Raw genomic sequence first — 26558 nt, 5'->3', positions numbered from 1 at the left:
GTGCAACAATGCTTATCATTGGGTCTCCGGTTTCCGTGCTGCTGTCTGGTTTTTATTTACAACAGTCAGTATTTGGGGAAATTGGAAGGAAATTCTTTTCTTAGGTTATTTTTTTCCTTTGCAACTATCCTCGCTCTCTCCTCTCGGTCTCACACTCTGTCTCACTCTCTCTCTTTATTTCTACACAAATGTAAAAGAAACGGATTGTTCCTCGTGGCAACTTTAAAATGCAAGGACGAGGATAAGCTGCTAAAAGCGGGTCAGTGACCGGTCGGAACAAGAATACCAACAAAAAAAAAAACTCAACAAACAGCGAGAAGATCAGCGAACTAAGTGCAACAGCAGAGAGCAGAGACGATTTTGGGTGACGAAAGCCAAAATAAATGAAAAACCCCCACCTGCCTGGAGCAGACGGAGAAGAGGAACAATTTGCGCTAGTAAATAAAAATAGATCGTGTCAGAGTCAGATTTCCACCTACCGTAGCCTGGTGGTGGCGGTTTCCTTATTTTCCAGCAGCTCCACAATGCAGGAAATACAAAAACTCCGACAAAAGATCTTTGGCTCTGCTGATTTTTCCACCGTGGATGCCTACTGGTTTGCCAGCGAGGGTGGAAAAATGGTTTCCGAGGAAAAATCGCAGCAAAACAGGAAAAGCGTTCTCTCAACGTAAAGGAAATCTTTTCATACAAAGCCTAGCTTGCTGTTTTTTTTCCTACTCATCTAGGTTGGGAAATATCTAGGTCAGAGGCAAACTAACTACACCTCTCGTTAGGAGAAGTTCCTCTTCCCAGAAGATTTTCTTCCCAACTTTCCCACTTTCTACAGAGAGCGATGTCCGGAGCTCGAAAAAAAAAACTGTTAAAAGTATAATTTAATCACAAGAAAAGATGTTCTATTTTTGGACACAGCATTAACAACAGAATGCAATATAAACAAAGCCTGCAAAAGGATGGTATCCGAATTTGACATAAAAAAGTTTGTAAAACAACACATTAGCCAACAAAGTAGGAAATATGGAACGCTTCACATCAATCGCAAACAGTCAATCTGACAATTAATTCCACGCCCTGTCCGTGCGCTTCGTGCGCGCTGAGGAAACCCCCGGTGACTACCGCCAGAGGTGTTGTTTACAAGCAAACATGTAGCAAACCGGGCTACTCAGCTGCGATCGCTTCCGGTGCAACAAGTTTAGCGTCTGTCCATCGATTTTAGCCCACCGGCACTAATTCCCGCGCAGGGTCGAGAAGAAAAAATGGCAAATCTTGACGAAAACCTCCCCCCCCCCCCCCTTCTCCTCAATGGTCCAGATGACTGATGGCTGGTGGTTAGCGATTTGTTTACTTTTCCATCAATCGTGAGGAAAACGAGGCCACCGGCGCAGCGCACGTCGCGGCAGGATTTTCCGATCCGAATGATGCAACAGCGCACAACATCACTTCCCCAAAAAAAAAAAACGACATACACCCTGGAACTATATTTATGCCATTTGCCCACAGCCGTACCATTATTATGACACGCATAATTTATACTACGGCCGACTATCCAACGAATGGATTGCTTTCTACTGTTTTTTTTTCGCGCAAAAGAGTTTGCGAGAGATTATCGGATACACGCCGGAACAGCGAGCGTTGGTGCTGTGGTGTTAAGTTACTGAGCCGGCTTCATATTTCACGCGAAGCAGGGGAAGGGTGAGGAAATTAGTGCTTCCAGTTCATGAATAATGGTGCGCACGTATCTTCACCCGGAGCAGCGAATGTGAGTTTAAGAGCTTCAAGTGTATCAATTCACCTTGGTGCTCGAATCGAATCACAGGGTGAAGCATAAATTGTCGTCGAAAAGCGAAAATAAAGGCTAGTTAGTGCCGAGATCAAAGTGGGAAAATTTATGTTTTGCCTTGTGTTGGAGCAGTAGTTAAGTCTTAAGGGACGTAAACTGACTTTGGAAAATTAGTATAAAATCTGCAGAACCCATGCCTTGAATAGTTCAACTTGTTCACTGCACTGCATCACCTGTCAAGCCAGACTGACTAGGCTTTACTGTTCTCGACTTGGTGGTCCCATACTGAGGTGAAGTCATGGCGTTGATGCGTCCCCCAGGAAGACCAGGATATTGGATTGGTTGGATAAGTAAGTACAAATATCTGTAGTGGCTCTAGTCTAGTCTCTAGTCTACAGATTACAACCTGTTATTGCGACAACTTCAGAGAGAGATTCACTCTAGAGATTCAACTAGAGTTTAAGTACTCCGGCTTGCTGATACCACGTAGTTGTATAGTCCGTCTTCACATTATTAAGATCTCTGTTCGCCAGAACCATGTTAGTCGTCATACCTTGATCCTGGAGGTCCGGTGACAGCGATATCGAGGAGGAGTTTCTCACAGCACAGGACACAGGATCGGGGGTCAAATCTCATCGGGACCGTTTCTCGGTTGTGAGGACTGAGTAACAAAGAGACCTTAAAGCTAGCGTTAAAAACTGTAAGTCAATGCCTCAGTAGATATATCTAAGATTCCCAAGAGTTTCGCTTTTTTGCTGAAGCCGTATTGCTAGAGATTAGGTCTGCCCAAAAATGATTCCTCAGAATAACAGTGACCACCAATAAAATAAGACCATCTGCAATTGCACATCAGGCAAAAATGAGATTGTGAAGCCAATTTTCAACGTATCGATCTGCTGACTTTTGTATGAAATAATTGAGGACACCTTGCTACTTCGGTCCTATTATTGGATGAATCGATTCTGATGAAAATATACCTAAAACACACAAGATCATTGAATAAGACCTCCCATCAATTTAAAAATTTAAACTAAAAGTTCTTCACAGTTTTGGGCAGCCTTTCTTTACACTCGTCAACTGTAGATTTGGTTAAGTGTGCCTTTTAAAAAAGGCAATGTTTTTGGGTCGAAATTTTTTTCAAACAGATTTCAATGATTTATTTATTTTAAGTATGACGGTTTGCACCATATTTTCAATCAAATATATTTTATTTTTATTATAAATTGTGACGGAACAATGTCGTCTTGTCATTTCCAAAAATATTTAAGATTTTTTACTATCGCATAATCGATTTTTGGACCAAAACAGTGATGCTATAGATAGTTCAGTAGCTGCTGATCATTATACCAAAATTAAGTAAACTAATACCAAGTAGAAGTATCGAAATCAGTTTTTAAAATAACGGAAATATAAGTGTTTCTTTATTCGCGACGGTCACTGTACATACTTAGTGAAACAAATCTACCTGGATTTAAAATCCAAGTTCGTTTTGCAGATCTTAGACTACTTTAGGGACACACTTGGAGAGTTACAACTAGCACTCTTTAGACCTGATATGTCAGCCTATGCTGGGGTAAAGCATATGTGCAATAAAATTATTAAATTATTACAGGAACCAGGTCTAGGTTTGCTTCGAGAAACGAATTGCTGATGAAGTCCTAGAAATTCTTGCGACTTGTTTATTTACAAAAACATCTGGAGGAAACATTGAAACCTTGGTCTTGGAAAACTATTAACTAGATTATTGGCAAATTTCACCAATAAAGATATTTATTGGCTATAAACACCAGTGCCAAAACCAAGCCATAATGTCGTGTCAAGACATAAACAATAAATATTTGCATTCCTGCACCATTTAACACTTGTAAACTAGATGCAAAATACCCATCCCATGCTCATCATTACCAACTTCCAATTTTATCTCAATGAGCCACAAATGACACCACACATGTATGACCATTTTCGAAAAACACAAAGTCAAGCATCGCTTGTTTATGGCCTCGCCTGTTTTACGATGCAATCAACTACCAGATACACTAATTATCCTGGTTTACGATGAGATGCATTCGAAAAGCGTTGGAAAAATAATTTCCACCTTCACGTCGATTGTCTCGTTTAAGAGGCAGGCGTGAAAAATAAGCCAGTAACCGACGGTGCCTTCATGGCGTCATTGCTCATCCTCATGGGACCGATAGATAGGCGGGGGAAAGGGGGGGGGGAGGGGGGCGCGAAGGAAAGAAAAAAAACATCGACCGTGAAGAAAAAAATCCCATTTGCTTCCAAGAGAGGCGCAACAGTTGGTCTTCCCGTAGTTGATGTAACGACACCGCGAATGACCCTTTAGCACTTTACAAGCCAATTCTCAAGGACGCAAGTGGGATACAGCTTGTTTTTCAGTGTTGCTATAAATTTTATGGGTACCATTTTTTTTTTGTACTTGGAAAACGATTGTAAGCGTAATAAAAACAAACGTCCTGCATCAACAAGGAACGAGAGAGACCTATACACGCGCCAGTTGGTGATGATTAAATGAATTTAATCACTTTCACCCAACCGATTCTCCTTCGAGGGATTGCAACGAAACAAGTACACATCTAAATATTATTATTTGCGTGTCCTTCATCATTTTGGGGTAATTACCGCAAAGGTTTCCGCTAGCCAGGTTTGTTTATCCAGATATTATAAACATTGACGAAGGAAATATTGGTTTGATGAAGGTAAATATTGGTCAGCTTAAGCACACGAGCAGGCAAATCGTTGACTTTGGCATGTGATTTTAAATATTTGTTGTAAAGAAAAAAAACTTCCAAAACACGATATCGAAAAATTATCGTTACGCCTAAATGTATGCAATTTATAAAACTAGAAAATTATTTATAGCAAAACCCAAAAAGTACTCCAGTTGATCGCACTTTGACAAAAAAATTCGATATCTTGCTACTATTGCAAGGAGCAGTGTCTTAGCGTGGTTAATTAGCAACGCTCTGCATAAATTGTTTCCTCTGTTCGCTTACCTACAACGCTCGCAGCAGCTACTTGTTTCACGTGTGATCTTAAATTACCACGACTGATTGGCACTCTTAGGCACAGAAAAGCAACACGCACACACTACAGACTGTTACAGAACTTTAACGAAACGTGCACGTGTTCGGTAGGCTTTCCACCTACTACCGAAACGAACCACAACAAATTGGAGTCGCTTCCGTGATGCGTCACATACCCTTGCGCGGTGACGGCGTTATGCAAAAAGGTAGCTGAGCTTCTGCGTCGGAGGAGCTACTAAACACAACTGATCGGTTTTTGGCGGCTACCAGACATGTCCGACGCTACCAGGTTACCAGGGGTGGGCGAGTTTCACACGCTCTGCAGAAAATTCACTCCCTTTTTTTATCGATGCTCGGGTATCAAGCTGGCGGATCGTTTTTCGCTTCCTCTTCTTTACCTCGGCCCTTAAAAATCACAGTCTTAGATCAGAGAAATTGGAGTTGTTTTTTTTTCGTGTCTGTGTTTGTGTTTTGCTTCGTTTTTTTTTCTTCCCCGTCGTACGCTGTGCACGTTCAATCGAGATGTCAATGGCAGCGAATGAATTGTAATGTTTGTGCGTGCTTGGTGGTGAAGTTTCGGGGAGTCAGGCGCTAGTAGTGGCAGGCAAGTTGCACTCTGGCTGTGGCAGCGTGCGGAGATAAAAATAGTCTTCCACACACAACCCGAATCGTTCGACTGGGAGCACGGATCCGTACGCAGCACGTGAAACCCGCTCGCAACCGCATGGGAGGAAGATGCAAGGGCAAGGATCGGCGACTATAAGCGTAGTGTGTAGTGTCGGCGATTCGCTTCAAAATTCTCGAATGCGCAACCGACTCCAAAAACAAAACGTATCAAAACACGTACCCGTGTCGGGGGATGCGTCTTTTAGTGGATACCGGAAGTGTTTCTGGTTGCCATTAAAGTTTTTGTTCTTTTTTTTTTTTTTTGGTGCGTATTTTGTGCCGACCAATTGGTAGACGAAAACAATCGGATGTCTTTAGTCAGGATGCTGAGGGTTTATGGTACAAAATGGGATGATTGAAACATTAACATAGAAAGTGGAGCGAGTGTGAGAGAGAGAGAGAGAGAGTGAGAGAGAGAAAGAAATGGAGAAAACGAGAAGAAGCAAGTGGAAAAATTGGGCAAAAACGTACTTGACAGCTAGGATGACAACAATATCTAGATGATGACTTACGGATGCTGATATGCTGAGATTGCTGAATCGGATTTTTGTTTGTTCCACTTATATTTTTCTTTTATATCTATATTTGTCCTAATAAATGTATCACACGTTAGATTTGGTTTTACATCGTAGAGTTCTCGCTTTCTCAACAACAAAAGATCGGCGACTAGAGTCTAAGCTAAAGCTACAGTAGAGTAGAAAACCCGCGAGGCACTATCTCGTGATGGACGCTATCTTACTTTAGAAAAATTCCTAAAGAAAGCACCAAGAAAAGTAATGGATCCTAGCTACGTTTATTTGCAGTTTTGGGTTAAGCACTAAGAGATTGTCTAATTAAGCACTATCACTAAGAAACAGCACCCGCATTAAACACACGCACACGCATCGATCCGTGATGGACTCCTCAAGCACTACAAGCTGGTGGATGGTGTCTCGAACGCAGCAATGACCATCAGCAATGACCGGACGCTAGCGGATGGCATCTTCTGCGTTGGGGTAGGTTTTGAGGGACCCCCCGAAAGGTAGTCGTCGTCGTCGACGTCGTCGGTGATGAAGCAATCGTACGGGATGTGTTTGCAGAACGATGCAGTTACCGCCTTATCAACACTGTTCGGTATTACCACGTGAGCAAACCGATGAACCGATGCAACAGCGCATCATCACACTAAAAGCCCACGCAGGTAGCCAATGTGGTTCATATATATACATATATATATGTGTGTGTGTACTACGGCGTTCGGGATCGGCATCGGCAGTGACGATGGCGAATGGATCATATGACCTCGATCCTAGAACCGACGGTAGCAACGGCAGTAGCAACGATGTCGCACCGAGCAAAAAACCCAACGCAAGGATGTTACCAGGAGTTGGTTTGCTGGATTTAATTTTTTGTTGTGGAAAGTCTCTCTCGAGTACGGAATTCTTGTCTGTAGAGCTCACCTAGCGAAGGGATGTACAGGTTGACCCAGTTGAAGCTGTGGGTTACTCGACACGCGCTCTCTCTTACATCCACTGATGTGCGGAATTTGAGACGAATTGAAGTTGTGAGTGTTTCCGGGAAGAGTATTTGAAGTTTACAAATCTTGGGGGACACATCTGGAACTTCAAGATTTCAGATCTCTTCGGTTATACACCTCCATTGGACCAGTCTATTTAGCTGAGATGCTGCATGGTGGATGCTGGCTACATATATTGCATATCTTCAACATCAACTCTCCACTCACTCTCTATTTCTCATTATAACCGAATGAGCATCACAAGAGGACCTGCTCCAGAACGTACACTTTTTGCAGCGTAAGGCTCCCAAGAACGAGAAGGACTCCTAACGCCGGCGCATTACTGTCCATTCTATCGGCGTTGGAATAGCGAGCACGAATGAGTTCCATGAGCACATTTGCCCTAGATGCGTTATCACACATACATACACACACACACACACACACATATACACATTCAAGCAGCAGAGTACGACTCCCCAAAACGAGCACTAGTCTATCGCCAAGAGGATTTGTTTTTTTTTTGTGCTTGACACTTGAGAACTAACAATCAAATATAATGAGGCTTGATTAGTGTGCTTCAACAGATATAGTCTATTGTCATCGATACTTGCCGAGTCTCAAATTACTACAATCCCTCTTACCATTCGAGTGCCAGGACGAAAAATGTAAATTGAAAAGATAGGAGTTTTTTGTAAAGAGATTAACCCTTAGATGAGCAGCTTGCGGAATGTTAAACAAAACTCAATACACACAAACACGCACACAATTTTTAGGACGAAAAAGTTTTTGTCTGTTTTTATTTGCAAATCCCGAGAAATGGCCGCCGTGGAGTTTCGTTTTGATTTTTTGTTTTGTTTAATTTTCGTTTTTTTCTTTATTATTCGATAATATTCTCTACCGGAACATGGCTGTACGTGTTTCGTGTTTAAAAAGTATCCCAGTAACATACGCATAGTATACATATATAAAAGAACATCGAAGCCTGAACACCCGATTGGATTGCATCGGTTTTTTTTTTTTGTTTTTGTTTAAGACTATATATTTTGTTTTTATTTCGGTCGAACACGACTCTCGACTGTTTACGCCCTTACCCTAGTACAATAAGGGCAGAACGTGTACCGATTTTGCTTACTGAAACAAAACACAGAAATGCATAATAAATGGCACAAATGAGCACAAATGTTTCGTTTTTTTTTTTTGTAATGGCTTTGGTTTTTTTGTTTTTTTTCTCCGTTTTCCCGAACGCACAACGGATTAGCTTGTAAAATGTAACAAACAAGTAAATCGATTGTTGCCCTTCTGTTATAACTGATCGACAATACAACCAAATGGAACAGCTTCTCTCTCTTTCTCGCTTTCCTTTAATAACTATCCATTTCCATTCGTCATTTCGATTTTTAATTGTCATTTCTTGCATTTTTCTCATCATTATTTTTTTCACTCCGACTTTTTTTTTCCTTTCATTCTACAAGCGAGAGGGAGATAATAAATTTTCAAGAATCAAAACCGGAATTAAAAAACACTTTAACAGCATCGTTTTCTACTACACGTTTAAATCTTAGCTACTAAACGGAAGTTTGCGTGTTTGATTTAGTGTCAGCTAGGTTTTTCTCCTTCCTTTTCTTCTTTGCTTTGTTTGTTTTTGGTACTTGTATGTTGCATATAGTGAGCGGGGACAGATATTAGATTAGCAATGAGATGAGACTACGGCTAGAATACGGTTTGGTTTTTTGCCGGGATGGCACCAAAGAAAAAACAGCACAAACAAACAAGGGACACGAGAAAATGGTTGCCCACAAATTACCGGCCGCATGGCCATTAAATACAACGATCGATAGCATTGAGGGTTAATAGAAGAGAGGCGTGTACATAGTTTGTGTGTGCTTTCTTAATTTTTTTTTTTTTTTTTTTGCATGCAGATGGGAAGAATATGTACCTTCAGGATCAGAATGCTCTACGTATATAAATAAGCGTTTGTTTTCTTCTTCTTCTTCTTCTTCTTCTTCTTATCCGTCTACTACAGCTAGTCATAATACCAGCCCACATCAACTGATGATGCAGTGAGCAAAGGTCTCCTGCAAAAAGAACCCAAAAACACGTGATCTCAAATCCGTTGGAAAATGAAAGTGACAACCCCACAAGAGACGTTGGTCCGATGATCTCAGCGCGACGGAATTTCCGCGTTTTCCCGACGCGGAAGTCACGCACATGTGTGCTTGCCCATGTTTGATGGGGTTCTTTGTTTTGTTGGCGTGACTTTTGCTGCACGGCACAGCGTTAGCAAAACAAGAACAATAAAAAAAAAAGCAGGCGGCATCAGAAACGCAAGCGCCAAAACAACCTAAACCACTATCACGTCACTCGGAGTTCCGATATTCTTAGTCTACTTGGCGCACACGCAAACGTGCACATCGGATGTATAGTTCGTGTGTTGACGAAATTGGTTGCGTGCGATCCATCAAAGCAAAAACTTAACGCGTAGAGGACGCAAGTCAAAATTGTTCAACATTTCGCAACATCAAAAGACATCAGAGGACCTGCAATTCGAACTTTTAATACCCCGATCCCCATGTGTCTGTATAAAAAAAAAACGTTTAAAATGAGTCCTCTACGTAGCGCATCCTAAAATCACCCTTATAAAGCATCGCATACTGGCAGGAAGTTAATGTTAGTTACCACGGTAGTTTTCCATGATGAGGCCCCCCCCATCTTTCCATCCCTATCTATAGTTGATTAATTGTTACATGTTTGTTTTTGATTTGCTTTGACACTGAGTTTGAGTTGGTTTTTTGGACAAGTTGGTTGGCACCGAACATTTACACATAGACGGTTTAGACGGTTTGGATTTGACGTTTTTGTTTCGTTCTGAGTATGAGTTTTGAGTAGTAGTCTTATCCACCTGACAGCTAGAGCTACCTTGGTACGCAGATAGTATGAGTGTAGCAGCACTTTTGGACGCATTTCTCGATACATCCCGAGAGCTTGCTTAGCTCCACGATGGCCCCCGCTCGTGTAATACGTTTACGAGCGTAGCTCAACTAACTCTATCTACTATCGATTCGATACACATATATATGTATGTATAAAAAAGGTTTCCTTCCAAAAACACACACACACATGCACCTATCTGCTGTGAACAAAATGTATCTAAAAAATCTACTACCGTACTATAAAAAACACACACACCCTCGCGCTTCTCGGTTGTGTTTCCGTCTCGTACATTTCGTTCCAAAAAAATCCTGCTGGTCTGGATTGCAGACACTCGCAGGTCGCTTAATACGTGTGTAGTATAAAAAAATGGAAGAATCGTCGGTGGGGCGTGTGTCTTCCATATACGCACAATCTGGAGCTGTAAGTTTTCCTCCCGCCATTCCTAGCTGACGTTCAAAGAAGCGTTCGAAAAAGAGAGAAAAAAAATGGATCGAAACACCCTCTAACACGACGAATCCTTGGTGTGCTGTTTTCCAGTTTGTGCTTGCATTTGCATCGCATCCTAGGCACGCAGATACGCATTCAGATCGATAGGGGCAGAACCCTGCGGCGGCAGAACAATGGCGGTGGTTGGTGTGGTCGGGTGAACTGCACCACTGCTGCTAGCCACCATCACGTCCTCGTCAGCCGGCGGTTCGTCCGTACGCCTGGCACATATCCTAGACACACGTGCCGGACAGGGCCAAGCACTCGCACGACCCTACATGTACGCCGGCTTCATCTTGTACGCCCGCTTCCAGATCTCGCACAGACATACCGTGCTGTGGAAGCGGTAGAAGATCGCGAGCGGCATCGACACGTGCGTAATGATCGTCCACGCCCACAGCCCGTAAAAGTGCAGCTGGATCGGGTGCGATTCGGCCCGGCTTTTTTCCAGCGTGTTGATTGCCCACATCGCGAGATTGCTCACCAGCAGAAAGGTCACTATCTCGCGGCCCGGTTTTTTGCGGATGTGCTCCTGCGTCGCGGCCGAACGGCGGCTCGCATCCAGTATGAACATTGTCTGGCAGGCCGTTTCTACTAGCGAGGCAAGGGCGGTAATCAACACCAGCACCGTATCGCGCCGCATCGTAAAGTGTCCACCGATCACGGTGAACGTACTGTACAGGAACGAACCCGTCTGTCCACCGACCAGCAGTATATCGTCCAGGCTGAAGCTACGGAACGCATCGTACTGCATGTGACGCACCTGAAACATCCCGATCAGCGTAGCCGCCGTCGTCGTACCGTACAGTGTTAGCTCGCATATGTTCACCTCGGTCACGGCAAGACTAACAAACTCGGGACGAGATATCAGCACGAAAAACAGGATCAGTGAGATGATGGTCAGCACCAGGATGAGTATGCCGATAAACAGCCCCTTATGTGCGCCGGCACAATCCACCGAGTAGTGGTGCGGTGAACGCTTCAGCGGGTGTAAACTTTCCTGCCGCTGTGGCTGTTCGTTCTGCGGTCTACTAATGCTGCGCCACATCACGTACAAGATGGCGGCACAGATGAGCGAGTACTCGATGGTGCACGGGAAGAGAAATGGCGATGCGTCCTGAACGAGCGTACCGATAATGTTCGACCGTCGGCATTCGAAGATGTTGTGCGGCCCCTTCAGACCACGGGCGACCCGTAGATGTGCGACCGTTTCGACTGGATGTGGCATCATCTTGTTGCCTGGCACAGCAATGGAACGGGGGTGTGAGAAGGTTAATGGAGGATAAAACGTTTTCCACTACACAAACGCAGCAAAACCTTACCCAGCCGGTGAGAGATGCGCAGCGTACGATTCTCCGGATTGTAAAACGTCAATATTTCGTGCTTCGTTTCCTGTATCAACACCGAAAACCATACGGACAGGTTGGTGCCAATCATATGCATCAGTCCAAACCGGGCAACGATCTTATGCCGATACACCTTGATTTGCTGGATTTATCGTTGAAAAACAGTGAGGTGGGAGCGGGATGGGAGAGATAGAGACGCGTGAGCATGGAAAACTTTCGATCGATCACACCGCACACCTCCGTGTGCTCAAAAATACCTCGTTGTTTAGAAAGATGAAATACATCTGTATGAAGATGAACGCCATACGGGTGGCCGGCGTCAGTGCGAGCAGCACGTTGTGGCACTTGGTGTTGCGCTCCAGCTCAAAGTATTGCCCGAATTCCAATCCGGAGTAGATCATGCTACCGATACCGAATGCTGCCGAAAGATGCAAAGAAAAGACGTCAGGTATGCTTCGAAGGCGGGGAGGCCTACTACTACTACTACTCTTTCTTCTTGGCTTAACGACCTTCTAGGTCACGCCGCCCATCGGATGGCTTACTAGAGTTGCTGATATACCACATAGTTGGATAGTCAGTCCTCATCACTACTACTACGACTAGTGGACGAAGGGAATGCTTACCGACCGCGCCCATGCGCAAATAGAAGCTACCGAAGTGTTGAAGCCGTGAGGCGGCACCGGCTGACAGTGACATACGGCGTGCCTGGACCGGAACCTTCGGGCTGGAGCTAATCGTTTCATCCTCACTGTCCGACTGCTCACCACTGTCCGTCGAGCAGGTAGTACTGGTACGGTGCATTACCTTTTTGGTGCTGGCTATTGTTTGCTCTGGATGGTGACAGGTGTCGAAGAGAGATGTTATTGCAGCTTAGGAACAGGTTGCTATCCACTACTTACTCTTCACCGGTGAGACGGGTGGCATTTTCGGCTTGCCCCAGAGCAGTGTCGTGTACATAAACAGCAGAAACACCATACTACCGATGTACAGGTATAGATAGAAGCCCTGTAAAAAAAATAAAAATGGAGAAACCCAAGCAGCCCCACACGTCAAATCACTGCATCGATAGTATACCTTCGTACACTTACCTCGTAAAAGGAAGGTGGAATGTAGGTGGAAATTACTTCCGCCATCGGGAAAGCGATACCCATCACGACGAGCAGCTTACCGTATAGGGCGGACAGTGTAGTCGCGAGGGCTTCCCCACTGTAAACACACAAAAAACACAAGTATAAGCGTACAGACCGCCTCACCAAGGTGTGTCTGATGACAGAGGGATGGAGTCAACTTACGGCTTCACTTCGCGCGGCGGTGGATAGTACACCGGTTCGGGTAGTCTTGATGGGCGCCGGTTCGTGGTCAGGATCGGATGCAGATGGTGATGGTGCGAATGGTACAGCACGGACAGGTGCTGGTGGGTGGTGGTGGTGGTCTGACTAGCCGGACCGCTCGCGCTCGGTGTTGCTAGCGATTGCTGCGACAGCCGATGGGCCGGCCGGTGTGTGGAGTGTGCCGAGTCAGCGGCACCGGACACCGTACCCGAACCGGACAGGGGTAGCGGTACGAGCAGTGGTCCTGGTGCTGGCGCTGCACCAATCGCTTTGCCGCTTGACGTCGGTGTGTGCAGTGTGCGAAACGCTGTGGAGGACGAAGTCGACGAGGACCCGTGCTGGGTCGGTGTTTTGCTCTGCATGCCCAACGATGAGCCGTTGCGCGAACCATCGCCATCGGTGGTGCCGAGCTCCTGCACGGAGGATAGCGACGGATAGTCTGCTCCGGTTGTCAACACGGCCGGGGGTGGATGCAGTGGTGGTGGTGGCGGTGGTGGTGGAAGCGGCTCATGGCAGGGTGGTGGATGGGGCGGGCTTAGCGGGCGTCCGATCGGTAGCTGTTGCAGCGAAGGTGCTGGAGATGTATGGGTACTGAATGTTTCCGGCGATACGATAGCATTCTGTGGAACTGAGGGCGATGGCATGATAGGTTGGGGCGGCAACCCACCAGAATCTCTGCAAATAGAGGTACAAGCGAGGGATTAAAATATTGGAGACACGCGCCAACACGTAGTTGAAGAGATATAGAGCCCAGGTATACCGATACGGAGATGGAACGACCGATTTCGATCGTGAACTACCACGAAGCTGTACCAGCTGGAGCATGGCACCAGAAGAAGAAGAATGAAAACCCTTCGAACGGGTACTGCTCAAGACGCGACTATCACCGGACGCTACCAATTGGCGATTGACAATCGCCACGGCTCTTCACCCAAGGCGCACAGATTCGACAGCACTTCAAGTCGAAGGATGGCAAATGGTCCGTCACTAATGTCCCATCACGATTAGCATAAGGGCAGCGTACTCCTGTCGGCTTTAAGCAGATAACCAGCGTAAAGCAACAGCGAAGAACTTCTTGTACCCTGCGGGCTACCGGGCGTATGAATTAATTTTTATTTGCCCAAGTAGACACGGGCAGTACTTGCTCGCCCAAGGTCTCCGGCATCTCCCTTGGGAACACCAATCTCCAAACTAATATCTTCCTTTTTTTCGTAAACATAACTTACGGTCCACGAAGCATACAGCATTACGCTTGGTTGCGACCTCGAGATCCAATATCAAATTTATGAACACCTCTCTACTCCCTCCATACACGCGGCGAACAACGCCCCATGTAGCTTTTGCGTGCTTAATGGCGCCCAAAATCTGACATCCTGACATCCATTTGTAGTAACAAATCAGCGCATTCATTCAGATCCCAACTACCGATCGACATCATCCTCCCCATCTTCTCTTCAGAGCTCAACTGTCTGTCACCTGCCTGCTGGTGAAGGGCAATTATTCTATAAAAGCAGAGACAGCAACGCGGTCGCAACCCCCCCCCCCCCCCCCACAAAGCGTGGATACCATATGGCTGTGGTGTTACTGTCGCCTAACGCGAACTCTTGCGAGAGAACGGGAATCAAACAACAGTCGTGCCACCAGATTCCGGATGCGAGCAGTTGAGCATGCGAGTTATGCAATAGAAGCGTGAATGTGTGCATACACAAACCAACAAAAATGTTCGCAATGGTTCTCTCTGGTCGCGAAAGTCATCTCCCGTTCGCTTGACAATTGCAGCGTGCAGAAAAAAAAAGGGAGAACACAATCAATTAGCCCATAAGAGTGGAGCCACCGTGGACCAACGGTGAAACGCTATCCGATTCAATTATCTAATGCGTCGCGATGCCACCTTCGGGCGTTTCCATTAGCGACGTTTGATGGTTTTGTGGCCGCGATTAATCCTCACACTGTTTGGCGAGGATAGGTACCTGTTGCTTTGCCCAGCTGTCCGTCGGACAACATCCGAAGCGTGGCGACGGAATGCAAAAATACTGCACATTTGACAGTGACACCCGAGCAAGTTGCAACTTAATCTCACTAATGGACTAGACACATCAGTTCTTCGCCGTGCTGCAAGAGGAGTCCTGCCCGCATTGGAGTTTTAAGCCAATTAAAAACTGTTACTACTAGGTTTCCATTAACGCCATAAGCTCACCTAGGATCGCATCCCGGGCGAATCCACATGACATTCCAGGAAATTCTGAACATCTAGACTCTAGAGCGTTTACACAACAGGATCTCCGGTTCAGCTTGAGATGCAATTTCTATATAATTCTTGCCCACCGTAACCGGTGCAACGATGTCAAGCGATGTGATAGCGCGTAGAGCGATTGGGGATGCTAAATTGTCACATACACATTTAGTGCAATTGAGAGCAATTGTCTTCATATAAATCTGGCTCATATGTAATCATCTCTCATCCGATTCCGTGTGGATGAGACTCCACGGCAGGGGTTACGAACCGAGTCGACGTAATAACGTTTGCACGATTGGCTCGATCGCAACGTCTCCCCACCAGCAACCTCCCTGGCACCAACCCAGCGTGTGTATGGAATGGATAAGTGCAGGGCGAGTGTAATGTACGACCACCTACCTTTCAATGTCGATGTCCAGCGCGGGCAAGGGTACGAGCAGGCTGGCGGGTGTGTGAAGTGGCGACGGGAAGGAAGAAATCGGTGGCAGCTCGTAAACTCCACACTCATCCGGCATGTTGTTCGCGGCTTCCGGTCTTGGCAGTTGGTCCTCCTGCCGTAATGCCATGTCCTCTTGCGCCATCTGGTGCTGCTGCTGCTCCTCCTCCTCTTCCTCCTCGATCAGTGGATCTTCCTCCTCGAGGATGATGTTCGTCTGATTGCTGCTGGTCGGCTGTACCGTCACCACTTCCGGCAGACTGGCAGGTGGTAGCGAGCATGGCGACGGTACACCGCCAGCACCACCGGATGTCATCGTAACGACGTCCTCAATGTCGGAGTCGATGCCCTGGGCAAAGTCCATGTAGAACGATTCCCGCGAATCGCTCGACCCGCGCCGCAACTTTAGCGACAGGTCCGGCGAACTGTCCATCCTGTGCTCCTGTGGTGGGTGGAATGCTGGATGCTGAAACCCGTATCTTCACTAACCCCGCTGGAACACACACTCACAATACTGGCGGGATATGCACTGCCTAGCGTAACATTGGCAACAGACGGAAGGGGAGGGGGTTTGGAAATTCACTCTCACTTTTTACCGCGCCCTAGACCACACGTTGCACTGCGCGCTCGCCAACTACGAGGCTCACTGTGTACGCGAGAAGATACGAGGATGTTTGGAAAAAAAAGATGAATCAATTATGAAGTCTGTGTGTGTGTGTGTGTGTGTGTGTGTGTGTGTGTGTGTGTGTGTGTGTGTGTGTTTATATATCTTCCCGGAACCTTACATTCTCTGCACTTAGATTGCTTTTTGCCAATCTTCTCAGCTCGCCAATCATCAGCTTCTGTCTATCTGACGGCCTCACTAAATGCAATATCCTGCCACCTTCCGGCGTTTAAGTGCCGTAGAGTCATTCGCTATTGAATTCCGTACCAAGCGATAAAAAAGTTACCTCACACAGGTGCAAGATAGATAGCATGCCGTCAGCATCAAAAGCATATAACGAACTGCCAAGGATCTGTCCCAGAAAGAGGACCAACGCTTTCTGGTACCAACAATTGTACTTAACCTCTGTTTTTGACTGCAATACATATAACCACTCACTCCAAAAAAAATACAACCAAAAACGGCATTAAATCCGGAAGCAATCGTTTGCTCCAACATCTCCAGGACGCCTTTCAGGTATTTGCGGAAGGGTGTGGTACTGACGCGAAAGTTTAAGTATGGGAGCACACGAGGGGATGTCAATGAACAAATTCCGCCACATTGGAGTTTGAAGATGCGCGAAAAGAGAGAAAGAGTGGGAGAGAAATAGCGAGTGAGAGCGAGAGTTACCCGCCCAAAAGATGTGCTACGAGATGAAATTTTCCCAGGCTTTTTTCCGGGAAAGCTACTACAAACTCAAACTCACAAACCAAGTACCGATGCTCTCCAAATTCTTCTTATTGTTTTGCTGCGGTCCTAGGGGATGATCGGCTTTAGCTCGTACACTTTCACTTTCGGTTCAATTTACAAACACTTGGCGTTAATTCTTGCTCTCGCAGGAGGAGTTCTCGTTGGTTTCGTGGCGTGGCGGAAGGATGTAAGAAACTGGGACATCCCTCGCAAGGATCACATCGGCTACTAGGTGTGGATCGTTCTTCTCACATGTCCACACCTAACGCAACCACACACATACACACTCACACAAACACTCTGTCTGTAAAAACGTTCACCCACAAAAAAGTCCTCCAAGAAGGATGTCCACCAAAAAAAAAAAACGGGATCCCCCGGGAACCACTGTACAAGTACACACGCACCTTCAATATACCTGGCGCCGACCACTACACCGCCTCCGATGATTGATTCTTCGCTTTGAGATGTGTTGATCGAGGCTGTTGTTTGATTGGCAGGCCATACGGAGCCACACGAGGCAACCGGCAACCGGATAAGGCAGGATGGCAGGAAACGGTCGGCAGCAGCAGGCCCATACATACGGTTTCCCCGACGTCACCGACTGTACCGCCGAAACTGTTTTGTCAACCTGCGCGACTGATGCTCTGTGCTTCTGGCCGTGTTCGTGTCACGCGCGCAAACGGGTACTGAATCGACAGTGAGCGGTTCCTTGGTGCGTTACCGCAGGGCCAAGTGCATCCAGCGCGCAACCGGGCAAAAACACCCCTCCGGGGGCAAAACAGACACACTGACGGCAGAAGGCAGGCAGAAGCAGGCTAGCAAGCATGCTCTCTCGCTCGCTCTCCGACACGGTACGAGATGGGAAGATGTATACCAATAACAATGGAAACCTTCCCCGAAAGATAGAGAGAGAGAGAGAGAGAGAGAGAGAGAGAGAGAGAGAGAGAGCGCAAAAAATGGCACCGGCTAAGAAAGGGAAAACGCAAATCTTGTACCTGGAAGACCAAACAACAACAAAAAATTGTAAAAACGCGAACCCCACAATTGTGAACAGTGAAATTGGAGGAAAAACAAAAAGGGAAACACACACCTGAAAACTTACACACGCGATTGCGCGCTGTAGAATCTGGAGAGCGAGAGAGAGAGAGAGAGAGAGTGTGTGAAGTGGAAGCAAATTGTTGGGAAGCTGGGATGGAAAATTTGTGATTTGTTTTGGCGTGAGCGTGCATTTTCCGACTTTGGACTCCCTGTATGAGAGAGGCAATAGAGAAAGAGAGCAAGATGGAAAGAATGATGGAAGAGAGAGAGAGAGAGAGAGAGAGAGAGAGCAAGATTGGACGAGAATCAAATGTTTATGCATGAGCACGCAGGAACGCGTTGTCCCGCGTGTGAAAAGCGACAGTTTTTCCAACCCCCGACCGTCATCAGACGCTTCCAGTATAGTGGTGTTGGTGTCCTTTTTCCGCTGCTCATCGTTGATCCTGCTTCATCCACATGCAAGACTTCGCAGTACAGATAGGGCTTTGTTGTTGTTTTTTGGTAGAGTACGTACGCTGCGTAGTTAACTGATGAGTGCCGGAATCGTTCTGGTTTTGGGTGAGACGTCTCTTCACAATGGGAAAATGCGTGACTTGCGCACCATCGCCCTCCGCCACGACCATCATCACCCAACTAACCAGCATCCCGGCGTAAGGGTATGCTCTTAAAGTTGGTTGTCAAGCACTCCAACACCACACACATTAACGATCGTATTAACGATCGCCAGGGTTCGGGGCATCGTAAATCATAACAATAAAACTTCTGACATCGGGTTTGATGGAGGAACCAAACGCTAGAGAACGCTAGATGTGGGAAACATAGATGCACCAAGTGTATTTCGACAGGCACCGATACCGACGTCTGGAGCTATAAATGTGCGTGAAACCGTCACGCACATGTGAAACTCGGAGTTTTCCTCTTAGCGTATCGCTAGGCTTTCCAGATATTCTAGGCCTTCTTTTTCCAGACATCTGCAATTTCGACACGCCGGATGTTCGCCACAGGGCATGCGAACATTTGTGTAAACATCTTGCTAGATCTGCTTCGTTTGGATCAGCCAAGGAGTCCGAGACGAGGCTTGGATGTATCCAGCATAAAACCCCAAAGGGTTGGTGGTGTACTGTATACAAACATTTGCAAACTAGTTTGCTATCTTGAACGTAAAGCAGTCGGCCAAAAATGGCAATTTTTCGAATGTCTATCCCGCACGTCAGGGGAATTTCCTAGCAATCTCGTTGGCCCACTTTTAGACTCGCCTCCCCTAAATCCTGATGTTACGTGACGCATTTAATAAACATACAACCGATGTCATCACGCAGCGAGCACGCAATAGAAGCACGAGAGGATAGGAAGCAAAACCCAAGAGGGGTCGCGAGTACCGGACGCGTCACTTCAATTCTGGAGAATCTCTCCAGACTGTGTCAAAGCTGTAAGAAAGCACGCAGTTTATTTGTCCCTCCAGCTTCACGCGCGACTGGTAAAGGATATCCCAGATGTCTAGAGTGTATAGGTTATGTGCAGGGAATATGATAATGGTATTATACCTCAAAAAAAACAAGAGGGAGAACACTAAACTGCGTCGGAAGTAAACAATCTGGTAAAAGAGGATGGGATAACCTGCAGCGATTTCTTAACTGTTAACACCATCAGTTATCGTTCGTCAGGGCAACGCAATAACTTCCAGCTACGTCGTCGTTTCGACCACACTCCAAACAACAATCCGGCGTAATGGTGTAACCCGGCACAACTTCCAAGACAATAAAACCCATCCGCGATAGAGTCTGGGAATGGCGAGAAGTGGGGGGGACAATTTTCTTACAACAACTGTCCCTCTCCCTCTGGGTTTTGACAAGGGAAGCTGGGGTATGGCCGGATGTATCTCCCCGGTCTGTAGAGGGTCTGAATATTTTATAAAAACTGCACTCCAGCTCGTCTCGTCTGATGGGGCATACGTCACGCGCTCGCCCTGTCGAGTGCACCATCCGGGTATGCAGTGAAGGAAATTCTGCATTCCAGAAGAAACCGCTCGCCTACCTCATCCCGAAGCCAATTATGCAACTATTTGTCTGCCAGTCAACCATCGCTTTTGCTGCTAATTGTTAACCGTGAAAGATGTCAGGAGGCCTGCGTATATCGTATTTTCCCTCCAAAATCGACATCTTACTACGTGGGTGGGTGTGTTTGTGTGTGGCTTATGCCATGCTTGAGTGTGACCTGTTTTCCGAGCATGATTTTCCTTCTATTCATGTCCGTAAAGCAGTTGCATCTCAACCTTTTTTCGTAAACCTCATCTTATTCTCCCGCACGTTACAGGGTTTTTTATCAGACTACAAATTGAAGCAGCTCTGGTCTGTTTTGGGGGAAAAAGACTGTGTAAGAGGCCTCATCTTTTATCCTTCCAGGATTACCAAGCGACCTTGTTATCCACGATTTGAAACTGAACAGTTATCTAAGGTATCTCTTCGTCGTCCAAAAGCTCTCACTAGCCATTATAGAGGGTCCGCGTAGTCGATAGTTCCTCGTCAACTAAGCACTTGCAATCCAAGAGTTTCAAAAGTCATCTAAGGTATTTCTTCGCCGTCCAAAAGGCCTCACTAACCATGATACCTCGCCGTCCCCAAAACCAGATTTCTATGAGTTGACAGAATTTCTCTCTCTTCGCTATACGCCAGCTGATGTCTCGAAACGCATAAATTAAATCTCAAATAGTCACATTGCTTTTTAAACTTGTAAACATGCCTGCCGACATGGAAAACCCTGCCACTCACAGCTTACTTCATCAAACCGCTAGAGTGCGAAGCAACAACAAAAAAAATCACGAAGAGTCTTTACTTTTGATGAAGTATTATTTTCGCACCGTTTCGCTCGCAGCAACAAATCCCGCGCGCATTGTTCACCCTTCTAGCATTATGCATCACGCGTGTCCCTGCGCACAGGTGCAGCTTTAGGGGCGGGTAGAATAGATCGTCGACAGAATTATGCTTCTAAGGCTCACACAATGGTGATGCATGAGTGCGGTACCATCGCTTACGCTCTATTTAGCTTCACGTAGATTGGCGAAAAAAAGGGTAAAGTGCTTCGGACTGTTCGAAAATAGAAGAAATAAAACTAGACATTATACTGAACGAGCTAAAATCTTTTAAATCCACGTTGCCTGCTATATTTTGTTAATATGTATATGTATATATATAGTCTCAGATCATTTCTTAGTATTGTATTCCTGTTCCTTTTTGAGGAAGGAAAGCAGGATTCGTTCATCGCACCGTACGATTACAGTTAAAACAGATTTAACAAAATAAATCCAAAACAAAACGAAACCAAACAAACGGGAGGTGGAAAACTAGTAACATCCATCAAGAATCCTTCTCTCTATCGTGTGGTCTTCCGTACGTCCCGCTGACATTTCGTTCTAAACTAGTTAAATTGTTTTCGTCCGCACAATCAATACTTTCTGTGGGAGGCTTTACTGGCTTTGCGCTACTATCGTCAGCAAGATTCGTCCATCGCGTTCCATTTGTTCGTACAGCAAATGTTGCACCATCGAGCAATAGGATTTCCCGATTGCTAGCCTCCTACCGGTGCCCGCTTTACTACCGCCGGTGCATTCCATGTGTATCACAACAAAGTAAAGGAAATGTAACTTGAAAATTAATGACACAAACTGTTTTTGCTGTCCCTACGCGCGGTTGTAAATTAAATCGCTTCGAATACGCATACGCACACAACGCAATATAAGTAATCCATTCCGGTGTCCGTTTTAAATATTTAGTCGAAACAAAAAAAAAATAAAGCAAACTAAATATATTCTTCTGACTGCTTTGCTTCGCCTTGACGACCACGTTGCGTATGGAATGGGAGTGTCCATCGGTTTGATTTCGTTACATTTGATTTTTGAAGAAACGCCCCCCCCCCCCCCCCCCCCTTCCCATCCCCTCCGTACCCACCTGTACGCATTTAATTCGAAAGCTCTCTTGTCAATCACAATTTTTTCTCATCATACGCCCCTTGCCTCTCTAATAATGTGTGGATTTATGGGGTGCTGAGGGTGGTGGGAAGAGAAGTGGGAAATGCTTTAAACAAAACTAAAATCGTACAATTTAACAAACAATATTTAACATAACGCATAGAAATATATGTCTAAGCTTCGCTTCCACCCTTAATGCGACTAACGAGCGCTCCTAACACGTGTGTGCGCGAGTGACCTTTTTTTTTCGCACATTTCAACCCACTGGCCCACTACCCACACTTCTTGAAGCAGCTTCCTCACCCGATTACAAACCACCAGCCGACGGTGGCTGCTTCGGTGGAGCCGACGTGTTGATGCAGCTCTGCCACAGCAGTCCACCGCACGCCATGCTTACGATCACGTAAATCACAAACAGCAGTATGGCGGTCACGAGAAAGTACATGCGCACGTTGCGCCAGAACATGGTGCGGGCCAGATTGCGTGACGTTTGGCGGAATGTCACTGACTGTAAGTAGACGAGACGATTTTATAAAAAGTCAGGAAGCGAAAAAAAACGAAAGTTGCGTTACATTATTGCGCAGATTTTCCGTTTGATTAACGAGCAGCTCCAACCGTTCGCCGCGATTCGTGATGTTTTCGATGTTCTTCACCATAATGTCCTTCAGCTCGCCAATCTCCCCATTTACGCGGCTAATTTCGTCCTGGTGCTGGCCCTCGTTGATTGCCCGCATCTGCGTCGCTAGCGTACGGGCAAACTCGGAGTTCATTGCGTACGTGATGGCGGTAGCGACCGACAGCCCGTACATGCATATAAACCGCTCATTGATATCCTTCAGATACAGGAACGCACGGGAACGATCGAATTTCTGGAAACGAAAGCCGAAACAAAAATGTATCGAGATTAGCCAAAATGATTCGCTAAGATGTTCCCACCCGCCGGTTGGACCTACATCGTCCGTAATGCACAGATAGATGATACGGTTGTCGCAGATGTAGTGGATCAGATAGTTGCCGTGCAGGTAGGTAAGCATGTGATCGGTCAGCTGTATTTGCGGGATGATCTGTTCCGTCACCTCGGTAAAGTTGCCGACACAGTCCGCGTACTTGGCTAGCACGGTTTGGCCGCGCGAAATCATGCTGAACAGGATCGGCATTTTAATGCTTCGCTGCTACGTTTTTGATACGTCGTAAATGCTGTAAAAAATGAAGCAAACGTTTGGATAAGCAAGCTTTTTTTTAAATTTCTTTTTCATCTAAGCTATTCCGGGTTCCGTTTAGAGCACTCTGGGGTAATAAAGCTTAGACGTTGTGTCGAATGAAACAAGATGCGATCAACGTTTGACTGATGTGGTTTGTTTTTTATATTCACAAAGGCGGAAATTATCCAGACACAATGGACTTTTACATACTTAAAATTGTCAACAGTTTATTTAACTGAGAGGACCTTCACGATGTACCGCCTAAATCCTGTGATGATCCTGCTGTCGCTATCGACTGTGTCATCGCAATTACGGACACTGGCGGACTATAATCTCGTGCTTTCTTGGCCTGCCATCTGTCCTAAAGCTTTCCCTGTCTTAAACTTTACCCGGAGACGATTCCGGATGGTATTTTATGTGTGAACCTGACCTTGTTAAGAACGGTCCTGCTACCACTTCGAGCAAAAAAAAAAAAAAAAACCGCGAAAAATTGCGATTAATACTACAAAAAAAGACATCATTTGGAGGTCTTTTCCCCATCGTGAGTCTAGATACACCTTTTGGCTCAGGAGTCCAGATACCCGTGGCTTAGACTACTTCGATTAGATATCTAGGGCTTATTAATTATATAGATAAATTATGAGATTGGTTTCTCTCTCTCTCTCTTCCTTTCTTCTTGGCGTTAAGACCTTCTAGGTCAGAGGTTACTAGATTTTCTGACACCACGTAGTTGGATAGTCAGCCCTTACACAACGTTAAAACACACCTAACTATGCATGAACTACGCTCCGAACCAATTCTTCAATTAATGTTACATTACACCCACCCAAACATTCGCCGGATGAGTCAACCTCGTGTGGTTTGTTATCGAGAAGCGAGACCTCGAATCCCAAACGCCCAAGATATGAGGATCGAGCTCATTAATCTAATTAACCTCACCCTGGGTGCTATTACAGCAGTTGCTACGGTCGTTGCTATCACGAGAAAACTTACGCCAACTGTGACAGATCAAAGCCCTAGCAATGCAGCGTGTTTATGAAGTGTTGTATCTTAGGTGTAGCACATGCACATGCACACGCACACAGGGATTCGTTCGTTCGTTGGTGGATCATATTACTCCCGATCCAGTGTCGAAGCTCAGACCTTTCCTGCCGGAATCAGGCCCTAGCCTTGATGTGTATGAATAATGGACTTGTTTGTCTAACTGTTGGAAATCAGACGGCAATGACCGTTTGTAAACTGCCTTCGGGCACACGATGACTAATACGGGATGGTGATATGGGAATATGCATTACAACTTCTACTGAGATGTTTATGTGCGTTGTAGTAAAGCTAAAACATGATAAAAGAATACAAAATCAGCTATTTCGTCTGGTGCAATGTTCTTACCGTTTTATGCTTTCTCTTTCCCTCCCTTGCTCTCTTTGGTGGATGCCACTCGGTGTGATGCGTTGTTATTGTATGTGGGCAGGCAAGTGGTGCTATTGTAATGCAGTTTGTGCCCTTTTCCCTAACCTTGCCCTGCGTGTACACCAACACAATCACATACACACACACACACGCGCGCGCGCTCGTTTTGCGGAAACGCTTATCTTTTTGACGACTAAAACACGAAAAACCAACGACAAACGGAACAAAACAAAAAGGAACACACTAACGCGATTCAGCTACAAACAGGCTCCAAATGATCAACTGATATCAGCGAATGGGCACCGAGAGACAAAAAAAAACGATTTAAAATACTGCAACCCCCGGTAGACGGTAAAAACGGGCGCTTGACATTCGATGCGCTGCAACCAAAACAAAGGAAACGGCAATTTTCTACATCCGCCCAACTGGAACCGAGCTGGTTGACTTACTTTTCGGTGGCGTTGTTTGTTATTGCTTTGCACTGTTCGCTTCTTCTTTTACGCAGGGCAGTACGGTACTTAGTCACCAAGATTTTGTTTTTTATCTAATTTTGCCACCGAAAACTTTTCATTTCGATCGGTTTCTGCTTTTTTTTTTACGCTATTTCCGGGAGCTTCAACAACGGTAAGTTTTGCTGCAAACGAACCTACGGGAACGGTTACGGCGTAGAACCGTAAAAAAAAGTGCGTATCCTCCGAGAAAACTGGAAAGCCAACCGTGCCAGTGGCTATTGTTTTGGTATGCGTTTGTGCTGCGGTCAGCTGCGAGCTGTTGACAGCGCGATCATTTTGACTGCTGCTGTCAGTGGTTCAAATTTGTATACCTAAAACGGCAGTTACAATGCATGCGGGAGTGCGATTTTGCAGCACATTGTGAGGGTGATTTGGGCTTTTTTGATAAAATATCGTTTTGATTGATCCTCTTATATAATATTAAATTAAGAACATAAAAAAAATGAAACAGAAATAAAATTACAGGGTTCTTATCCCACTTCAAAGTGGAAGACATTTTTTGTCAAATGCTCTCAATGACAGATCAAATCCAAAATCAGCCAACATAATTAGGTCCCGTTTAGCACCCTCTTAACGAAACATTTGATTTCTAACACCAATATAAGTCCTTTGGGGAAGAGGAATGCAAAAAAATGTAGCTGTTCCACCACCTGGTATCCGAAGGAATTTAAAACCATTCATTTTATTTTTGAACTAGTCTGAACAACACTGTAAATAAAATATTTCACAAATGTGACTGCAAGCACATATGTCAATGTTGACAGGTGTGATGTGATGCGAGGCAAACGCCACCTGTGTGAGCGAGATGGACGATTTCAACCCCTCTCGGAGGGCGTTCGATGGATAGTAAACAAACCGAACGCAGGGTGAAAAACAATGACCGGGTAACCAACAAATAGATGGAAAAATATCCATGTTTTACGTGTCTTATTGAACGTGTTTGATTTTATTCCCATTATCTATTTTAGCTCCCAGCGTAAAAAGTTTCTATGAAAACAACTATGTTCCCGGCCCGTTTCGCTGCTTATTCGGTGGCGTTTCGTTAGAATTTGTGCCGCTCATTTACACCTCGGAAACCTCGCCCTTGGACGCACACCAACACACGCGGAGTTTGATTAGCGTCTTTTATTGGCGTAAGAGTAGGAAAAGTGAGTAAATGCCTTATCAAGACGTAATTCGGGGCGAAAACCAGGAAGCGGGGAAGGGGTGAACGCACACACTTGGAAGGCAATCGAGCCGAGGACCGTCTTATCGTCCGTACCCGATGTTGACAGTTACTGATTGGGTG

General features: G+C 45.7%; 3 protein-coding genes across 4 annotated transcripts in view; 1 reads left to right on the top strand and 2 right to left on the bottom strand.

Annotated features, from left to right (window-relative positions):
• LOC126560212 (protein gurken-like) overlaps nt 1-26558 on the top strand; it is a 473091-nt gene that overhangs the window by 106267 nt on the left and 340266 nt on the right. The window lies entirely within an intron of this gene.
• Nucleotides 10577-16189, bottom strand: LOC126567772 (proton channel OtopLc). Its single transcript, XM_050224061.1, has 8 exons — nt 15715-16189; nt 13041-13754; nt 12837-12954; nt 12648-12753; nt 12372-12578; nt 12006-12166; nt 11725-11890; nt 10577-11641 (listed from the first exon to the last, which is right to left on the bottom strand). The coding sequence occupies exons 1-8, from the start codon at nt 16182-16184 to the stop codon at nt 10677-10679; spliced, it is 2907 nt and encodes a 968-aa protein (XP_050080018.1). The 5' UTR covers nt 16185-16189; the 3' UTR covers nt 10577-10676.
• On the bottom strand, nt 22454-23309 carry LOC126562384 (vesicle-associated membrane protein 7). The gene is made up of 3 exons (XM_050218891.1): nt 23100-23309; nt 22719-23015; nt 22454-22654 (listed from the first exon to the last, which is right to left on the bottom strand). The coding sequence occupies exons 1-3, from the start codon at nt 23301-23303 to the stop codon at nt 22454-22456; spliced, it is 702 nt and encodes a 233-aa protein (XP_050074848.1). The 5' UTR covers nt 23304-23309.

Source organism: Anopheles maculipalpis, chromosome X (genome assembly GCF_943734695.1).
Source record: "Anopheles maculipalpis chromosome X, idAnoMacuDA_375_x, whole genome shotgun sequence".
Taxonomy (NCBI): Eukaryota; Metazoa; Arthropoda; class Insecta; order Diptera; family Culicidae; genus Anopheles; species Anopheles maculipalpis.
The sequence above is the reverse complement of the archived record's forward strand: the minus strand, read 5'-3'. Positions and strand labels throughout refer to the sequence as shown.